The sequence below is a fragment of the Xyrauchen texanus genome, chromosome 24, assembly GCF_025860055.1.
Source record: "Xyrauchen texanus isolate HMW12.3.18 chromosome 24, RBS_HiC_50CHRs, whole genome shotgun sequence".
Lineage (NCBI taxonomy): Eukaryota > Metazoa > Chordata > Actinopteri > Cypriniformes > Catostomidae > Xyrauchen > Xyrauchen texanus.
This window is the reverse complement of record NC_068299.1, coordinates 465625-483926: the sequence shown is the minus strand read 5'-3', so window position 1 is coordinate 483926 and position 18302 is coordinate 465625. Positions and strand designations below refer to the sequence as shown.

The following is an 18302-nucleotide window of genomic DNA, read 5'->3' as shown; positions in this document are numbered from 1 at the left end:
TTAGCACCCAAATTGGCCCGGTTCCTAGGGAGGGTAGAGTCACATGGGGTAACCTCCTCGTGGTCACTATAATGTGGTTCTCGCTCTCGGTGGGGCGTGTGCTGAGTTGTGTGTAGATGCCGCTGAGAATAGCGTGAAGCCTCCACACGCGCTACGTCTCCATCTCAGTTGCCTCCGCGTCTGAGACCGTCAATTCGCGCATCTTATCACGTGACTTGTTTAGTGTGTTACCATGGAGACGTAGCACGTGTGGACGCTTCACGCTATTCTCCACGGCATCCACGCACAACTCACCACACGCCCCACTGAGAGCGAGAACCACATTATAGCGACCACGAGGAGGTTACCCCATGTGACTCTACCCTCCCTAGCAACCGGCCCAATTTGGTTGCTAAGGAGACCTGACTGGAGTCACTCACCACACGCCCCACCGAGGCCGAGAACCACATTATAGCGACCACGAGGAGGTTACCCCATGTGACTCTACCCTCCCTAGCAACCGCCCAATTTGGTTGCTAAGGAGACCTGACTGGAGTTACTCACCACACGCCCCACTGAGAGCGAGAACCACATTATAGCGACCATGAGCAGGTTACCCCATGTGACTCTACCCTCCCTAGCAACCGGCCCAATTTGGTTGCTAAGGAGACCTGACTGGACTCACTCAAACTCCCGACTCCAGGTGTGATAGTCAGCACCAATACTTGCTAAGATACCCAGACACACACATTAGGTGTTTTCAACTACTATGTACTTAAGCTGTACTAATTACTAATATTGGTATTGAGAACCGTGACATTTCGCTGGTATCGGTACAAACTACTGAAATGATGGTATCGAGACAACACCAACTGTATGTATTTTAATGTTAGTGCAGTAAAACAGCTCATATAAAGTGGGATCGCTGCAATTTATGTTTTGGACCTGTTGTTATTTTTTAAATTAGCATTTTTCATAATGTAGCAAAAGTCAGCATAATTGACTAAATCCTTTATAATTTACTAAATCAGCCGAGATAAAATGTCTTTTATACGGAAGCAAAATGAACATTATAAATCCCCAAATGAATGACCCAAACCCAAACCCTCGTGTCAACCACAATGTGTGAAACCATCAGAATTAAAACTAATATTTAAAATCTAAAATGGACTGTTTTCCTAGTCAACCGAAGGCAAACACTTCCCATTCTTCTTCTGGAAAACACAATTATACAGGAAGTACTGGCGCCAAAAAGTATCAAAAACGTCTGAATGTCACAGTCTCATGATACAATCAAACCAAGTGTCATCTGCTCTCAACTTCTGCTCTTAACTCTTCTCAGAACTACCTTTGCAACGGCTTCTAATACGCTGGTGTCAAGGGGATTTTTAATTTCCACAGTCACTGATGTGGGTGAGTTTAGGCGCACCAACCATCACAACACAGACCGCAGGGACGGAGCGAGCCTTGGCATCGCAATGTTCGGAATGCATCGAGTACGCCAAGTTAAAACGTCTCTCTATGACATATTCTCGAGCATGAACAAACATCAGCGTGCAGTGGCTGACATACAGACTGACGTGCGGAGAGTAATGCGGTTTGGGTTCACGCCATGTTTAAGTGTGTGAGTGATGGAGGAGATAGTTCGACTCTAATGATCGCTGGAGCTCAAAACATACTGGCATAGCGTTCAGATGGACCCACCAGAGAGAGCGTTGAGTTTAGTAACAGACATCAACGGTTATTGTTCTCCATGAAAAAGGACTCTGAGCTGTTAAGGGTGTAGGTGCCATCCCAATAATAATAATCGGATATATAAATATGGTACACAGTTCACAGCAATCCTTTTTGCAAGTGAATTTGTCAATCAGTCAGAGATTTCCTCTGATGTGAATACAGATGAGGCTCTATTCACATCATTCACTGCCAAACAAGGTGCAATTTTTAAGAAAAGCCACAGTCATTTTGGGCAGCAAAAATCGAGAAAAAGTGCAGTGAAATCCTTAGAGGTTAAACTTTTGCACGTTTTCTATACATATAACACTCAAGAGTTCTGGTCTTGTAAGTAAGACAAAAAAAAAGACTAGACTTTAACATTTTCTCAAGAAAAAGAGTGACAGAAATTAGTGGTGCCTCCCAAGACTCACTGCTGCCATGAGGGTGTTTTGGGTGGTTGTTAGGTTGTTTTAGGCAGATGCTATGATGTTTCGGGTGGTTGTTAGGATGTTTTGGGTGGTTACTAGGGTGTTTTTGGTGGTTGCTAGGTTGTTTTAGGCAGATGCTATGATGTTTCGGGTGGTTGGTAGGGTGTTTTAGGTGGTTGTTAGGATGTTTTGGGTGGTTACTAGGGTGTTTTTGGTGGTTGCTAGGTTGTTTTAGGCAGATGCTATGATGTTTTGGGTGGTTGCTAGGGTGTTTTGGGTGGTTACTAGGGTGTTTTTGGTGGTTGCTAGGATGTTTTAGGTGGATTCTTTGATGTTTTGGGTGGTTGCTAGGGTGTTTTGGGTGGTTTCTATGATGTTTTGGCTGGTTGCTAGGGTGTTTTAGGTGGTTCCTAGGATGTTTTGTGTACTTGCTAGGTTGTTTTAGGCAGATGCTATGATGTTTTGGGTGGTTGCTAGGGGGTTTTAGGTGGTTACTAGGGTGTTTTGGGTGGTTGCTAGGATGTTTTAGGTGGATAATTTAATGTTTTGGGTGGTTGCTAGGGTGTTTTGGGTGGGTGCTAGGGTGTTTTAGGTGGTTGCTAGGATGTTTTGGGTGGTTACTAGGATGTTTTGGGTGGTTGCTAGAGTGTTTTGGGTGGTTGCTAGGTTGTTTTAGGTTGTTGCTAGGCTGTCTTGGGTGGTTGTTAGAGTGTTTTGGGTGGTTGCTAGGTTGTTTTAGGCAGATGCTTTGATGTTTTGGGTGGTTGCTAGAGTGTTTTGGGTGGTTGCTAGTAGGGATACACTGATCCTACACCTATATCGGTATCGGGTCCAATACTGGTGTTTTTAGTCTGATCGATTATCGGTCCAATGAGCCCAATCCAAATCTGATACCATGCTAGTTATGGTCATTACTCGTGGTCGCTATAATGTGGTTCTCGCTCTCGGTGGGGCGTGTGGTGAGTGACTCCAGCCAGGTCTCCTTAGCAACCAAATTGGCCCAGTTGCTAGGGAGGGTAGAGTCACATGGGGTAACCTCCTCGTGGTCGCTATAATGTGGTTCTCGCTCTCGGTGGGGCGTGTGGTGAGTTGTGCGTGGATGCCGCGGAGAATAGCGTGAAGCCTCCACACGCGCTACATCTCCATGGTAACGCTCAACAAGTCACGTGATAAGATGCACGGATTGACGGTCTCAGATGCGGAGGCAACTGAGATTCGTCCTCGCCACCCGGATTGAGGCGAGTCACTACGCCACCACGAGGACCTACCTAGTAGTGGGAATTGGGCTTTCCAAATTGTGAAGAAAAGGGGATAAAATAATAATAATAAATTACAATATTAACAAATTATTATAAACAAATTAAGTTGACTGGGTTCCAAAAAAATGACAATGTAATTGAAAAGTGGACTGATATCCCATTACAACTAAAGTGAGAAAAAAAAGGCTCTAAGAGTTGCTAGGGTGCTTTAGGTGGTTGTCGGTGTTTTGGGTGGTTGCTAGGGTGCTTTAGGTGGTTGCTAGGATGTTTTGGGTGGTTGTCGGTGTTTTGGGTGGTTGCTAGGGTGCTTTAGGTGGTTGTTCACAGGCTAAAGTGAAAAAGAGTCTCTTTGAATGTAGGTCTATGGGATGTTTCTCAGGTGAAAATGGTAAGTTTAATTACTATAAGCAATAGTAATAGAGATGTCTTAACAAACACCTCCCTAAGAGTTCAACAGCATTTACTTAAAAATCCAAAGTCTAAACACTGACTACATACACCATATGTGATGTGAAAATGACTTTGTCATTTTGTGGTGGTTATAATAACATACAGCAGACTGTGTCTCTATAGTTGTGATGCACGGGCAAACGACCATAACGACACATGCCCACCCTAAACACACAACCTCCAAATCCCATCAGCGCAGAAAGGCCCACAGTGAGAGCAGAAACAGCGAGTTTAGAGACAGCTGCAACTTATAAGGAATGCGAGGGGCCTCGGCCAACCGTGCGCTGGGAAACCACACCATATATGGTCACAGAGGCAGAATCAAGTTTTTATCAATGAGACGAAACATGCTCGAGAGCAAAAGTGACCCGGCGAAGAGGACAACTGGCGGCTTTGGGTCTGCATCCCGGTCACGCCAAACTACATTTCTAGGGTTAATCTGAACAACGGGTTCAAAGGGAGTTGATGCTGATGCACAAAGAGAAGACACCGATCACTTGGGTCAGGTGAAACACACCCGTCATGTTTTGCTTGTTGTGAGCATTTGAAAGTTCCCGACTCTGCACGGGTAACGGGTAGACCCGGTACTCTGTACCTCCAGAAATTCTGGTATCGTAAATTATTTTTTGTTTGAGTACCGACTTGGTACCGGTATTTTTGACAACACTAACAAATAATGCAACAATTCCCCATCTCTCATTTTGACCCATCTCTGTGGAAAAATACAACAATGGCTTGCTCTGTAAATATTGTTCATGTCATTTAATAATAAGGTATCGAGGAACCAAAACTTTGAGACAGAATGGAGAACAAATATACTGTGTTCCGGTCAGAGAGCGACAATAAAAGCAATAATTCATCTGGACAGAAACCAACAAGTGTTGGTCCACACTTCAGTAAACACGGTAAAGAGAGGCGCTCTGAACTCACCTTGGTTTCTCCAAGACTCTCCGACTCGGACACCTGGTAGGTCAGGTCCGTTTCCTCGAAGCCTCGTGGCGCTCATCCTCTGGTCTGTGGACGGGTCGGATCGGGGTGGAGAATCGGGCGAGTTCAGGCAGGTTTGGATGAGAGCTTTACCCGTCTCACTGGTGATCATGGGCTGCAGTTTGCGTGTGGCAAACGTGTAGGCGTGACCCGCCTCGCTCGCCACTAAGAGCAGGACTTGAGTTCCTGTGAGCGTGGACAGCTCAGTACGCCTTCAAACACAAAGAGAGAGAAAAGATTACAGGTCAAACTAGTCACCTACATTTGAAATGACAAACGAGGGCTAAGTTGATACTGACAGCTAGATAACAACAGAGCGGGTATGCCAATGGGCAATATAATGCCAATGTGTCTCAGTTCAGGAGACTCTGTGCTGTTAGTAAAGGGTTAAAGTCATGTGACCAAACAACATGGCGCTGACCACAGCAGAGTTTGTCTTTGGGAGAAACGCCAACAAAACTACATCTGGTAAGAAACCTCATTAAGTTTTTAAGTCATGCACTAAATAGGGAGCATCCTATATCTCTCTATAACTGTTCTGAGACCAGTGCAGACAGACAGCACACTGGAGGTTAAGTCATGCACTAAATAGGGAGCAAGGGAGCATCCTATATCTCTCTATAACTGTTCTGAGACCAGTGCAGACAGACAGCACACTGGAGGTTAAGTCATGCACTAAATAGGAGCAAGGGAGCATCCTATAGCTCTCTATAACTGTTCTGAGACCAGTGCAGACAGACAGCACACTGGAGGTTAAGTCATGCACTAAATAGGGAGCAAGGGAGCATCCTATAGCTCTCTATAACTGTTCTGAGACCAGTGCAGACAGACAGCACACTGGAGGTTAAGTCATGCACTAAATAGGGAGCAAGGGAGCATCCTATATCTCTCTATAACTGTTCTGAGACCAGTGCAGACAGACAGCACACTGGAGGTTAAGTCATGCACTAAATAGGGAGCAAGGGAACATCCTATAGCTCTCTATAACTGTTCTGAGACCAGTGCAGACAGACAGCACACTGGAGGTTAAGTCATGCACTAAATAGGGAGCAAGGGAGCATCCTATATCTCTCTATAACTGTTCTGAGACCAGTGCAGACAGACAGCACACTGGAGGTTAAGTCATGCACTAAATAGGGAGCAAGGGAGCATCCTATAGCTCTCCTATAACTGTTCTGAGACCAGTGCAGACAGACAGCACACTGGAGGTTAAGTCATGCACTAAATAGGGAGCAAGGGAGCATCCTATAGCTCTCTATAACTGTTCTGAGACCAGTGCAGACAGACAGCACACTGGAGGTTAAGTCATGCACTAAATAGGGAGCAAGGGAGCATCCTATATCTCTCTATAACTGTTCTGAGACCAGTGCAGACAGACAGCACACTGGAGGTTAAGTCATGCACTAAATAGGGAGCAAGGGAGCATCCTATAGCTCTCCTATAACTGTTCTGAGACCAGTGCAGACAGACAGCACACTGGAGGTTAAGTCATGCACTAAATAGGGAGCAAGGGAGCATCCTATAGCTCTCTATAACTGTTCTGAGACCAGTGCAGACAGACAGCACACTGGAGGTTAAGTCATGCACTAAATAGGGAGCAAGGGAGCATCCTATAGCTCTCCTATAACTGTTCTGAGACCAGTGCAGACAGACAGCACACTGGAGGTTAAGTCATGCACTAAATAGGGAGCAAGGGAGCATCCTATAGCTCTCCTATAACTGTTCTGAGACCAGTGCAGACAGACAGCACACTGGAGGTTAAGTCATGCACTAAATAGGGAGCAAGGGAGCATCCTATAGCTCTCTATAACTGTTCTGAGACCAGTGCAGACAGACAGCACACTGGAGGTTAAGTCATGCACTAAATAGGGAGCAAGGGAGCATCCTATAGCTCTCCTATAACTGTTCTGAGACCAGTGCAGACAGACAGCACACTGGAGGTTAAGTCATGCACTAAATAGGGAGCAAGGGAGCATCCTATAGCTCTCCTATAACTGTTCTGAGACCAGTGCAGACAGACAGCACACTGGAGGTTAAGTCATGCACTAAATAGGGAGCAAGGCAGCATCCTATATCTCTCTATGCTGTTAAGTGCGTTCACTCCTAAAATCTGATCATAAGTTCAGTTTCAGCTGCAGATGATGTTTGGATCACTCAACATGTTTGACACACATGGGACAATGATAATCAGTACATAAAGGACATTTGAAATGTGCCGAAAATAAATGATGTAGGCCTGATGAAAAGTTTCCAATTCCAATTTTATTGTCATCTGCATGAATAACAAAAAGAAAAAGAAAAAAGTTTAAATCTGTTTGTTTAAATATACAAATCAACACCCTGGGACATGAAAGTGCCCGAAGTTGAAGAAACACCCATATGTGATATACACAATGTTATTCAAAATTCAATAACAATATTTAATCCATAATAATAATAATAATAATAAATATAGCTGCAAGCAGCAATTTTCAGGGTTTAAGCCTTTTAAGAACCTTCAAAGTATGCAAAATAATGTATTTGTATTTGTATATGTACTTTGTAAGTTGCTGAATTTGCAAACCGGTGTTAAATATGTCTTTTGATCCTGGATAATTGTTATGGTCCTGTTATACTGGAGTGGTGGTGTTGTAGTGGTCTAAGCACATAACTGGTAATCTGGTAATCAGAAGGTTGCTGGTTCGATCCCCACAGTCACCACCATTGTGTCCTTGAGTAAGACACTTAACTCCAGGTTGCTCCGGGGGGATTGTCCCTGTAATAAGTGCTCTGTATAATACATTGGTAATCAGAAGGTTGCTGGTTTGATCCCCACAGTCACCACCATTGTGTCCTTGAGTAAGGCACTTAACTGGTCATCAGAAGGTTGCTGGTTTGATCCCCACAGTCACCACCATTGTGTCCTTGAGTAAGGCACTTAACTGGTCATCAGAAGGTTGCTGGTTTGATCCCCACAGTCACCACCATTGTGTCCTTGAGTAAGGCACTTAACTGGTCATCAGAAGGTTGCTGGTTTGATCCCCACAGTCACCACCATTGTGTCCTTGAGTAAGGCACTTACCTGGTCATCAGAAGGTTGCTGGTTTGATCCCCACAGTCACCACCATTGTGCCCTTGAGTAAGGCACTTAACTGGTCATCAGAAGGTTGCTGGTTTGATCCCCACAGTCACCACCATTGTGTCCTTGAGTAAGGCACTTAACTGGTCATCAGAAGGTTGCTGGTTTGATCCCCACAGTCACCACCATTGTGCCCTTGAGTAAGGCACTTAACTCCAGGTTGCTCCGGGGGGATTGTCCCTGTAATAAGTGCTCTGTATAATACATTGGTAATCAGAAGGTTGCTGGTTTGATCCCCACAGTCACCACCATTGTGTCCTTGAGTAAGACACTTAACTCCAGGTTGCTCCGGGGGGATTGTCCCTGTAATAAGTGCACTGTATAATACATTGGTACTCAGAAGGTTGCTGGTTTGATCCCCACAGTCACCACCATTGTGTCCTTGAGTAAGACACTTAACTCCAGGTTGCTCCGGGGGGATTGTCCCTGTAATAAGGGCTCTGTAAGTCACTTTGGATAAAAGCATCTGCCAAATGCATAAATGTAAATGTCATCGTTTGTTTACTTTTTAACTGTTATAAAGCCACAAAGCACCCAATCTCCAAAAAAGGTTTTAGAAGTTTGAATATTTATTTGAGGAATTATAGGCTTTTGATACACTTGGCCAAACACACATGATAAATGCAACCTCTACATAACTAAATAAATAACTAAAGTTCATATTCTCTTTGATAATTATTGACCTAGGGAGTCCTAGATGCAGTTCACAATAGCAGGTAACTTTGGATAATATACAATAATTTACACACCATTTATACAGCCATTTTGCAGAAATATGATTGGCTGCTGGCGGCCATGTTTTTTTATTTGTCTCAGTCATATTGTAATATATGTTAGGATTTGACCCCTACAAGAAGCATACCAATTTCCAACTTCATTGATAACACAGTTGCGGAGTTATGAGCATTTTCTTGTTGTAGCGCCCCCTACAGGTGATTTGTTTCGCGATTTGGCATGCAGACTCAAAATGCGCTGTTGTATAAGTGTATCAAGTTTCATAACATTTGGCCTTTTGTTTGGTAGATATTGGTCAATACGTACAAAATGGATCGACGCCTGCCTGACCAATTCATTGGCTTATATCTTCACAACGCATCAACGAATCAAAATTCCTTTGACAACTTTTTGGTCAGGAGGGTTTATAGTAGACACCCCAATTGTTGTTCGAATCGAACATACGGGCTAGGAGGAGTTTGAAAAAGTAGGTTTTTCTAATGATGCACATTAGCGCACACATTCTCATGACGGAAATTAAATCGGAGATATACGTTTTGTTCGACTTGAGCCAAGGATTCCAATGACGTTAGACACTTGTGTGCGACAAATGGTTTAGGAGTTATGGACCAAAACTTAAACATGATCACTATAGCGCCACCTTAAGGCTGATCGGACCTACGTTGTAGTAATCTGGGGGACTACCTTCCCTCTAAGTCTCAGCTCTCTACGAGTTACGGTTTGGTCTGCACAATCAGTTTTAGGGCAGAATAATAATAATATAAATCCTACGAGCTTGAACCCCTAATAATAAATATATATTTTTTTATTTATTGATAAATGAACACTTCGTTTTTAAGACTCTGTGTGTCGAGTGTTTATATTAGCAACAGTGTACGAGTTAATGCACCTATAAATAAACAGTGAACATGTAACAATATATATATACACTGTTACATGTTTATTGTTTACATGCATAATTTACCAATACATGCATATGTAACAAGTGTTTAAACGGTACTGTCTCTTTAAGAAAAGAGTCAGTACAGCGAGCGTCCCACAAACATGTTTGAGATGAGTGTATATTAATCTGAGAGGAGTCTAACGGCTTATTTACCACATCCGTGCTTCACGTGATTAGAAACAAATGTTTCTGTTCTTGTTTTTGATCAACAACTGACTGTAAAGAACAGAACTGAAACATTATTCAATGACAAATGCATCAACAGCAAATGTAATGCAACAGACAAGCAGAACTGCTGAACGGACTCGACAGCAGCATATAGTAAATGTCCACATGGCAAACATTCCCTGACAACTGTGGGAATATCTGTCTGTGATCAGGAATGCACTGAATCTTGGAAATAAATGAACTCCACCTGTTTGGACGGGTAGAGAAGAACAAACCATGAGCTCGATCGGTCAACACCGTCCACTGCTCGCCGATTTAATGACACATTTTAAATAGTCCTACAGTGTGACAAATGGATAGTTACATTTACATTTAAGCATTTATCAGACGCTTTTATCCAAAGTGACTTACAGTGCACTTATTACAGGGACAATCCCCCCGGAGCAACCTGGAGTTAAGTGTCTTACTCAAGGACACAATGGTGGTGACTGTGGGGATCAAACCAGCAACCTTCTGATTACCAATGTATTATACAGAGCACTTATTACAGGGACAATCCCCCCGGAGCAACCTGGAGTTAAGTGCCTTGCTCAAGGACACAATGGTGGTGACTGTGGGGATCAAACCAGCAACCTTCTGATTACCAATGTATTATACAGAGCACTTATTACAGGGACAATCCCCCCGGAGCAACCTGGAGTTAAGTGTCTTACTCAAGGACACAATGGTGGTGACTGTGGGGATCGAACCAGCAACCTCCTGATTACCAATGTATTATACAGAGCACTTATTACAGGGACAATCCCCCCGGAGCAACCTGGAGTTAAGTGTCTTACTCAAGGACACAATGGTGGTGACTGTGGGGATCAAACCAGCAACCTTCTGAGTACCAATGTATTATACAGAGCACTTATTACAGGGACAATCCCCCCGGAGCAACCTGGAGTTAAGTGTCTTACTCAAGGACACAATGGTGGTGACTGTGGGGATCAAACCAGCAACCTTCTGAGTACCAATACAGAGCACTTATTACAGGGACAATCCCCCCGGAGCAACCTGGAGTTAAGTGTCTTACTCAAGGACACAATGGTGGTGACTGTGGGGATCGAACCAGCAACCTCCTGAGTACCAGTTATGTGCTTTAGCCCACTACACCACCACTCCATAGTTAAAGCATGTAGTCTCACAATTAATATTAGCTCATAAAAACTGCACGTGTAATAATCATAAAAATGTTTGAGATGAATTGCAGTGCAGGACACTCTTTGAAACGTCCCGTCAACTCCCCCCAAACATCCAATAGCCAAGAACTGTGAGAGCGACTGTCCTGAAGTGTCTCGTGAAGTCGTGTGTTCGAGCAGCAGCTGTAGACGCATGTGAGCCGTAAAGCAGCCGCATTTGAGTTCAACGAGAGTGTCGGTCAAACCATGCGATGACGTCACCTCGCAGTTTGACCAGCTGTCGCATATAGCGCCCATGTGATTGACAGCAGGTGATGTGACCCTCACAAACACACTGAACATCACAGTCACCTCCAGCATGTGTGGCTCCAATCATATAATGACCTTCCCAACACTGTACGTCTGCCGTCTCTCATTTCTTGGCTTTTATCCCAAAACAGCATCGCTTTCTGTGATAGCAGATTATCAGAGGAATGACTTCATGCTTGAAGATCACACGGTTTCGTTCCCTTGAGAAATGCACCATGTGACACTCACTATGAACATGTGGAAGTTACTTACGGGGTTTTTCATTGGCTGATTCTGATGTGTACTGTAGAGCAGGCAGATGGCGACGTACATCATTTAATGATGCCAAAAAAGAAGCAAATATTGCTCAAATTAAATGACCACTCATTTTACACTCAATTTACTAAATTTACTTATTGACTAAAATCACACACACACACACACTCACACACACACACACACACACACATGCTGTGTTTCCATGTTTTATGGGGACTTTCCATAGACATAATGGTTTTTATACTGTACAAACTTTATATTCTATCCCCTAAACCTAACCCTACCCCTAAACCTAACCCTCACAGAAAACTTTCTGCATTTTTACATTTTCAAAAAACATAATTTAGTATGATTTATAAGCTGTTTTCCTCATGGGGACCGACAAAATGTCCCCACAAGGTCAAACATTTTGGGTTTTACTATCCTTATGGGGACATTTGGTCCCCACAAAGTGATAAATACACACTCACACACACACACACACACACTCACACACACACACACACACACTCACACACACACACACACACACACACACACACACACACACACACACACGTTCGATGTCATTTAACGTAACATGTGATCACTTTAAACTGTAATGATGGCGTGAGAGCAGAACTGCAGTTCACGACAGACTGATGATGATTACGCCGATCACAGGTGAACTTTAAACTTTCCAAACAGCTTCAGCTGATGTGCATCACAAAGAGGGATTTATACAAAAATACAAAATAACTAAATACAGAAGCACTCTCGTTGTGGAATAAGTGAAGCCATTGTATCGCTGTCCCAAACAATGTATTCAGCCGATAACCCATTAATCTGAGGTTTAATAACCCGTATATATAGATGAGAAGATACGTTTGCATTATCTTTTGTCTCATAAATGATTTCATAATTTATACAAAAGAGATAAAAGATTGTTTTATTTAGTACTGCTCTTCACAATCTACATTACAGATAATTACATCAAATATCGTTTCAATGAAGTCCATCAATGTCTCAGTGTCAAAAGCTTGATTATATTATATATATATATATATTAGGGCTGTCGATTTAACGTGTTAATTCAGTGCGATTCATTTGACAAAAAATAACGCGTTAAAAAAATTAATGCAATTAATCGCAATATGCCCCGGGACCGTAATAAGTAAGAGTCCTGAGAAATGCTTGCAGTACCACCTGTTTCCTCCAGGGGGCAGTAAGGGGCACTTCAGCTGTATGAGCAACACACAGTTTATACAGTGAACAAAACAACCCACAACACAAACATGAGTTACATTCTTGTGTTCAAAACACTTGATGGAGCTCAAATCTGAACTAAGAGATCTCAAGATGTGTTGTAAGTATTAAACTATATTTAACTCGACACAGTGACCTAAACATGTATGTTTATGACGCAACACACCCGAGACGCTACACAAGCATGTCTGACGCAGCTGTACATTGACGGTCCTTAAACAAGCTCTCATAATAAATCTCTGATTGATAAATTCACTTGTGTAATGGATTACTGTGAACTGTGTGTCAATGATTGACTTATGATCAATAATATGGTAGTAATCAATACATTATATTCTAAAGCTCATTTTTGTATCGCCTAATCAATGATTAAGAATGTAATGCATTTTAATTATCTGAATATATTTATATATATAATTTTATCTATATTTAAAGATAACTATGTATAATTATATATTGATATAAATATGTATAATCATTATATATTGAATTATTATTATATGAGGGGCTTTCTCAGCAAATATTTGTATATGCGATTAATTAATCGGGAAACCATGTAATTAATTCGATTAATATTTTTAATCGATTGACAGCCTTAATAAATATATATATATATATACACACACACACACACACACACACACACACACACACACGCACACACACACACGATACAAAACCGAAATACACATGGGACTCTTATTTTGAAAAATGTGCACTCCCAGTGACGGCTGATTCGCTGGGAAAGTGAATGTGATTCAAACTGCTGACCTGAGCTCATGAGTTCAAACACTCAGTTCTTTTCGGGTGATTCGTGAAAAAGATCCGTTTGTTGTTGCGAGCGGTGCGGCGAGCTCGTTAGAAAAGGGGCGCGAGACACGCTGGTGTCCGCTCTACAGATGCGTTCACTAACTCACAAGATGATACCTGATGAAACCGCATATGAGCGCGCACATCCCAATGATGACTAGATTTTAAATTATATCGCAATAAAAACATTTTATTCGCAGTCTGGAGCCCTGATAATGCAGCTAGATTATAACGTGATGACTCGAGTATATATGCGTCACTGTGCGTTTATCATCATGAAGAACAGTCCATTTCAGTTTAAGATGGATTGAAGTGAACAAGCAGGCGAGAGAGTCTTCAACCCATTATATTACATGTATCCAATATAAATAACTCTTTTAAAACAACGTACATGTACATAAACATTATCTGAGAATGTTGAATATAATATTACAAATACTAATATTTTAAAATATCTAAAAATCCTTTAATAAAGATGCATTCTCCTGAGAAGCAGCATATGAGATATTTAGACTTGCTTTAAGACCATTTATGTTGAAAATAAGTATATTTTTCTTTACTGCACTGGCAGTAGTATGACCAAGTGAACAAATACACTTATATAAAATACACTTCTGTTTAAGAAACGTCCTCATAAAGCAAGTCTAAATATCTTATAAGATGCTTCTCAAGTAAATGTTTCTTGTTTTAAGGATTTTTAGACAATGTTAATGGAAAACGAGACAAAAACACTTGATAACAGGATTTTTGTAGTGAATTTCTTTACTGAATTAAACTTAATGAAAAGTAATTTCCCCTTTAATTCAGTGAAGGTCATGTAGAGGTATTTTTAAAAGATGATTTTGTCCTCTTTATTGTTAGTGAGCAGATTTAATACAATCTTTTCACAAGATTTAATCGCAGCAATAATCGCCGAATAATCGTTAGATTAATCGAGTATCAAAATAATCGCTAGTTGCAGCCCAAGTTAGCAAGCACGTTTAATACAACCTATTCACAAGATGAACAATCGGCTAAGAGCTAACATGTAACCATTGCAATAATCGCAGAATAGTCGAATAATTGTTCTAATAATAGTTCGATTAATCGAGTATCAAAATAATCGCTAGTTGCAGCCCTAGTTAGCAAGCACGTTTATTACAACCTTTTAAGTCAGGGCACAAGCTGAATAATCGGCTAAGTGCTAATGATTAATCGTAGCAATAATCACCCAATAGTCGAATAATCGTTAGATTAATCGAAGTATCAAAATAATCGCTAGTTGCAGCCCTACTTTTAAAAATAGTAACTATACTGTAGCTCAATCATGGTACTTGTAGTAAAAACATAACCACAAAATTGTTTAAAATTACTTTATTAACTTTAGAATTTACTATAGTAACACCACGGTTCATTTGTCATAAAAGTAAACGGTTTCCAGCTAAAAAAATAACCATTGTTTTACTATAGTAAACCGTAACCATGTGACAATTATTTATGGTAAGAATTATGGCGTTACTATAGTAAAACAAATCATGTTTTTTTGACAGAATGATTACGATTTTAATTACTAGAGTTTCTAATTTTCCTATATTATTATTATTACGGTTTTACCATAAATATGGTAATATGTTGTTTTGTTTTTTTTTTACTAAATATGGCTACTTTAGTAAAACCAAGGTACAGTTCATAAAGGAAAGATAAAGGTATTGTGAGAGAATCCAAAATAATTGTCCGTACATTTTAAGATGTTCATTTCTGTTAATTGGTCATTAGCGCGATGATGAAATAGCCTCATAATCGTTTAAAATAATGGCTGATGTATCGGTCTATTACGATTCCTGACATGTGATATAAAGTGGCCTGCTCACTGGCTCGTCTGTTTCTGGAGTTCAGCTCGAACACATGATGACTGACGACTCAAATGCTTGGAGATTTAACAAAGGCTTATCCGAGCAGGTGATAATGGAGGGGATGACACAGAACAGCAGGTGAAATACAGAGATATGTCCCTCTCTTCAGCGCACACAAACGGTGCTAAATGGAGAACATCAACGGCTCTCCTCTCAATCGATCAAGAACATCTGAAGGAGGACCTGAGAGAGACACGCTCTGCATTGTGATGGAAACAAGCCATGCTGATCCACTATCTCCTCTGTAACCAAAGCGATTACAGCGAGCGGTTGGTTTAGTCGGCCTGAGCATACATCGAGACTGATGTCCAGTATGTATGTGTGTGTGTGAGCTGCCGGTCAGTAATAGAATGTCAGTTGCTCTGGTCTATTTAAAGCTCACAGCCAGTCGTGTCTGTTGTCACTTCAGTCACTATAAACCAAAGGAGAGACATGTGATACTACAGTCTCACTTACACCAGAGACAGACATCGCATCTGCACAGGAATCTATGCTTCATCCGACGCGGACTTTACATCACACTGAAAGTTTGTGTGAGATCACCGGTGATGTTAAAGGAATATTCAGTATGTTAAGCTCAATAACATTTGTGGCATTAAATGTAAACATTTACTGTATGCCATAACTGCCACCTCGAAACTGAAGGTGTGTGATTCATTACTTCAGTGTCTATTCAAATTTAGGCATGAACGTATTACAATGGAAATCAATGGGGTCAATCTGTAAACATTCAAATACTTTGTTGTTTTAAAAGTATAGACACAAACCAAATGGTCTGCACTTATATAGCGCTTTTTTCTAACCTCAGAGGTTACCAAAGCGCTTTACACTGTGTCCCAATCACCCATTCACACACACATTCATACACCAATGGCGGCAGAGCTGCCATGCAAGGCGCTAACCTACCATTGGGAGCAACTTGGGGTTCAGTGTCTTGCCCAAGGACACTTCGGCATGTGGAGTCATGTGGGCCAGGATTCGAACCACCAACCCTACGATTAGCAGCCGACCCGCTCTACCACCTGAACCACAGCCACCCGCAAACCCAAACCTTTTACCTCTGGGCTGGGGTTCGAACCCAAACCTTTTACCTCTGGGCTGGGGTTCGAACCCAAACCTTTAGTTTCGAACCCAAACCTTTAACCACTGGGCTGGGGTTCGAACCCAAACCTTTAACCACTGGGCTGGGGTTCGAACCTAAACTTCACTCAACAGCTTAGATCTTAAACTTGTAGCTGTCAAAGTCAGAAAACAATGTTTGTAGTTTCTGTGCATGTATTATTCAGCATCATAGTTGAAAGTTTCACACACACATTCTCACCTTCTTCATAATGCCGGTTTTCCTCTTGCTGAAAGTGGTGTACCGACGCAGTTTGTTGTCGATAAACTCCATCTTGATCTTCACTCTCCCCGGGTTTTCTTGCCCGGTTTCGCTCCAGCCACTCCACCGGCGACCACCCCGAACGCACCCGAGGGTAAGCCGGCCTCCTGTCCGACCATCGCCGCCTCCATCTCCGCTCTCTCCCGCTTGACTCCTCCGCCCCTCCGGACGTTCCCGATCGACCCCATGTGCTCGTCCTCATCGCCCGAGTCCGAGTCCGCATCCGAGCCGCTGCAGCCGTGCGGGGTCCTCTTTACCCAACTCAAATCTCCCAGGAACACCGATTCCCAAACCACCCACCATGCCTCCAGCCTGACCGATACCCAGTCCGGTCCTGTTCCCCGAGCATCCCCGCTGGAGCAGAGCGGACGAACCCGGTACGAAGCCCACCGCCGATCACCACCGCGCCGTGGCCTGCGCTCTTCCCCACCGCTGATCCGTTTCCACTCAGTGCCGCTCCGGTGGAGCTGGATAACATCCTTTAAACCGGAGAAAATCACAGTGAACCTGCCAGCTGAGCGCTGGAGCGACCGTCTGTGAGTGAGATCAGACCCGGTGCTCATAAACACACCCGGCAGGAAGGTGAACAAACAGTGTCTGCGTGTACAGTGTCTGCGAGAAACTTTGAGAAGTAATGCCGAACCTGAGCGCCTTCACGCGGCTTCAATCACACTTCACTCCCGCTTCACCTCCTGCTGCTCCGGAGAGACGCACTTTCTGTATAAGGAAACACCCGCGCACAACCGCGATTACTCCGCCATGTTATATAGTGCGACCTGTAATCGTACTAATGTCGCTTCATGAATCTATTGACGCGTCACTACTGCTGCTCTACCTCACAATTACACAACTGACAGCTGCCAATCATCAGTGTAAATGCATTTATGAGACACTTCAAAACACTCAACAGAAGAGCGGAGTGATCTGTACCCGCCAGATCTACTTGTCTCCTTATAAAGACATACGATGTTTCCTTTTTTGGAGTTGTCTCTCCTTATATGGTGAGTCATAGTGACGCCTGCCGATTGGTTCGTGAGGGAACAGACCGGAGCGCTATTGGTTACAAGACGATATTCATTTGCATAAATGCAAAAATGGTTGCGCTTACATTAAACGTCACATAAAGGGGCGGGGCCTCGTGTCTGAAACACGAATAGACGCTGGACACTTTATTCTCAATCATTAAGTAGAAAAATAGTGAATGTTATTTTAAGCAGAGCTCTAAATGCAAAGTAAATAACAATGCATTTACACATCACAAATTTAAAGAATTTTAGTCCATTTTCTCAGTTATCTGCATATGAATGTACTCATACTTAGATACAATAAAAATACATTATTTAGTGTATAAGCTATTTTTCTCGTGGGTATCGTATCATTGTGGACATTTAGTCATTATATTGGTTGACTGAATCTTGGCAGAGAATTAAGTATTATTTTATA

At 42.4% G+C, this 18302-nt stretch overlaps 1 protein-coding gene across 1 annotated transcript in view; it reads right to left on the bottom strand.

The window, feature by feature from the left end:
- Window positions 1-17472, bottom strand: part of LOC127617483 (serum response factor-like) — a 48923-nt gene extending 31451 nt beyond the window's left edge. Inside the window, 7 exon segments of the mRNA XM_052089459.1 lie at window positions 4763-4825; window positions 4827-5031; window positions 11210-11298; window positions 16800-16891; window positions 16894-17093; window positions 17095-17213; window positions 17263-17472. Of these exon segments, the coding sequence (XP_051945419.1) occupies window positions 4763-4825; window positions 4827-5031; window positions 11210-11298; window positions 16800-16891; window positions 16894-17093; window positions 17095-17213; window positions 17263-17337 (843 nt within the window). The 5' untranslated portion in view covers window positions 17338-17472.
- Window positions 17473-18302: the final 830 nt, after the last annotated feature.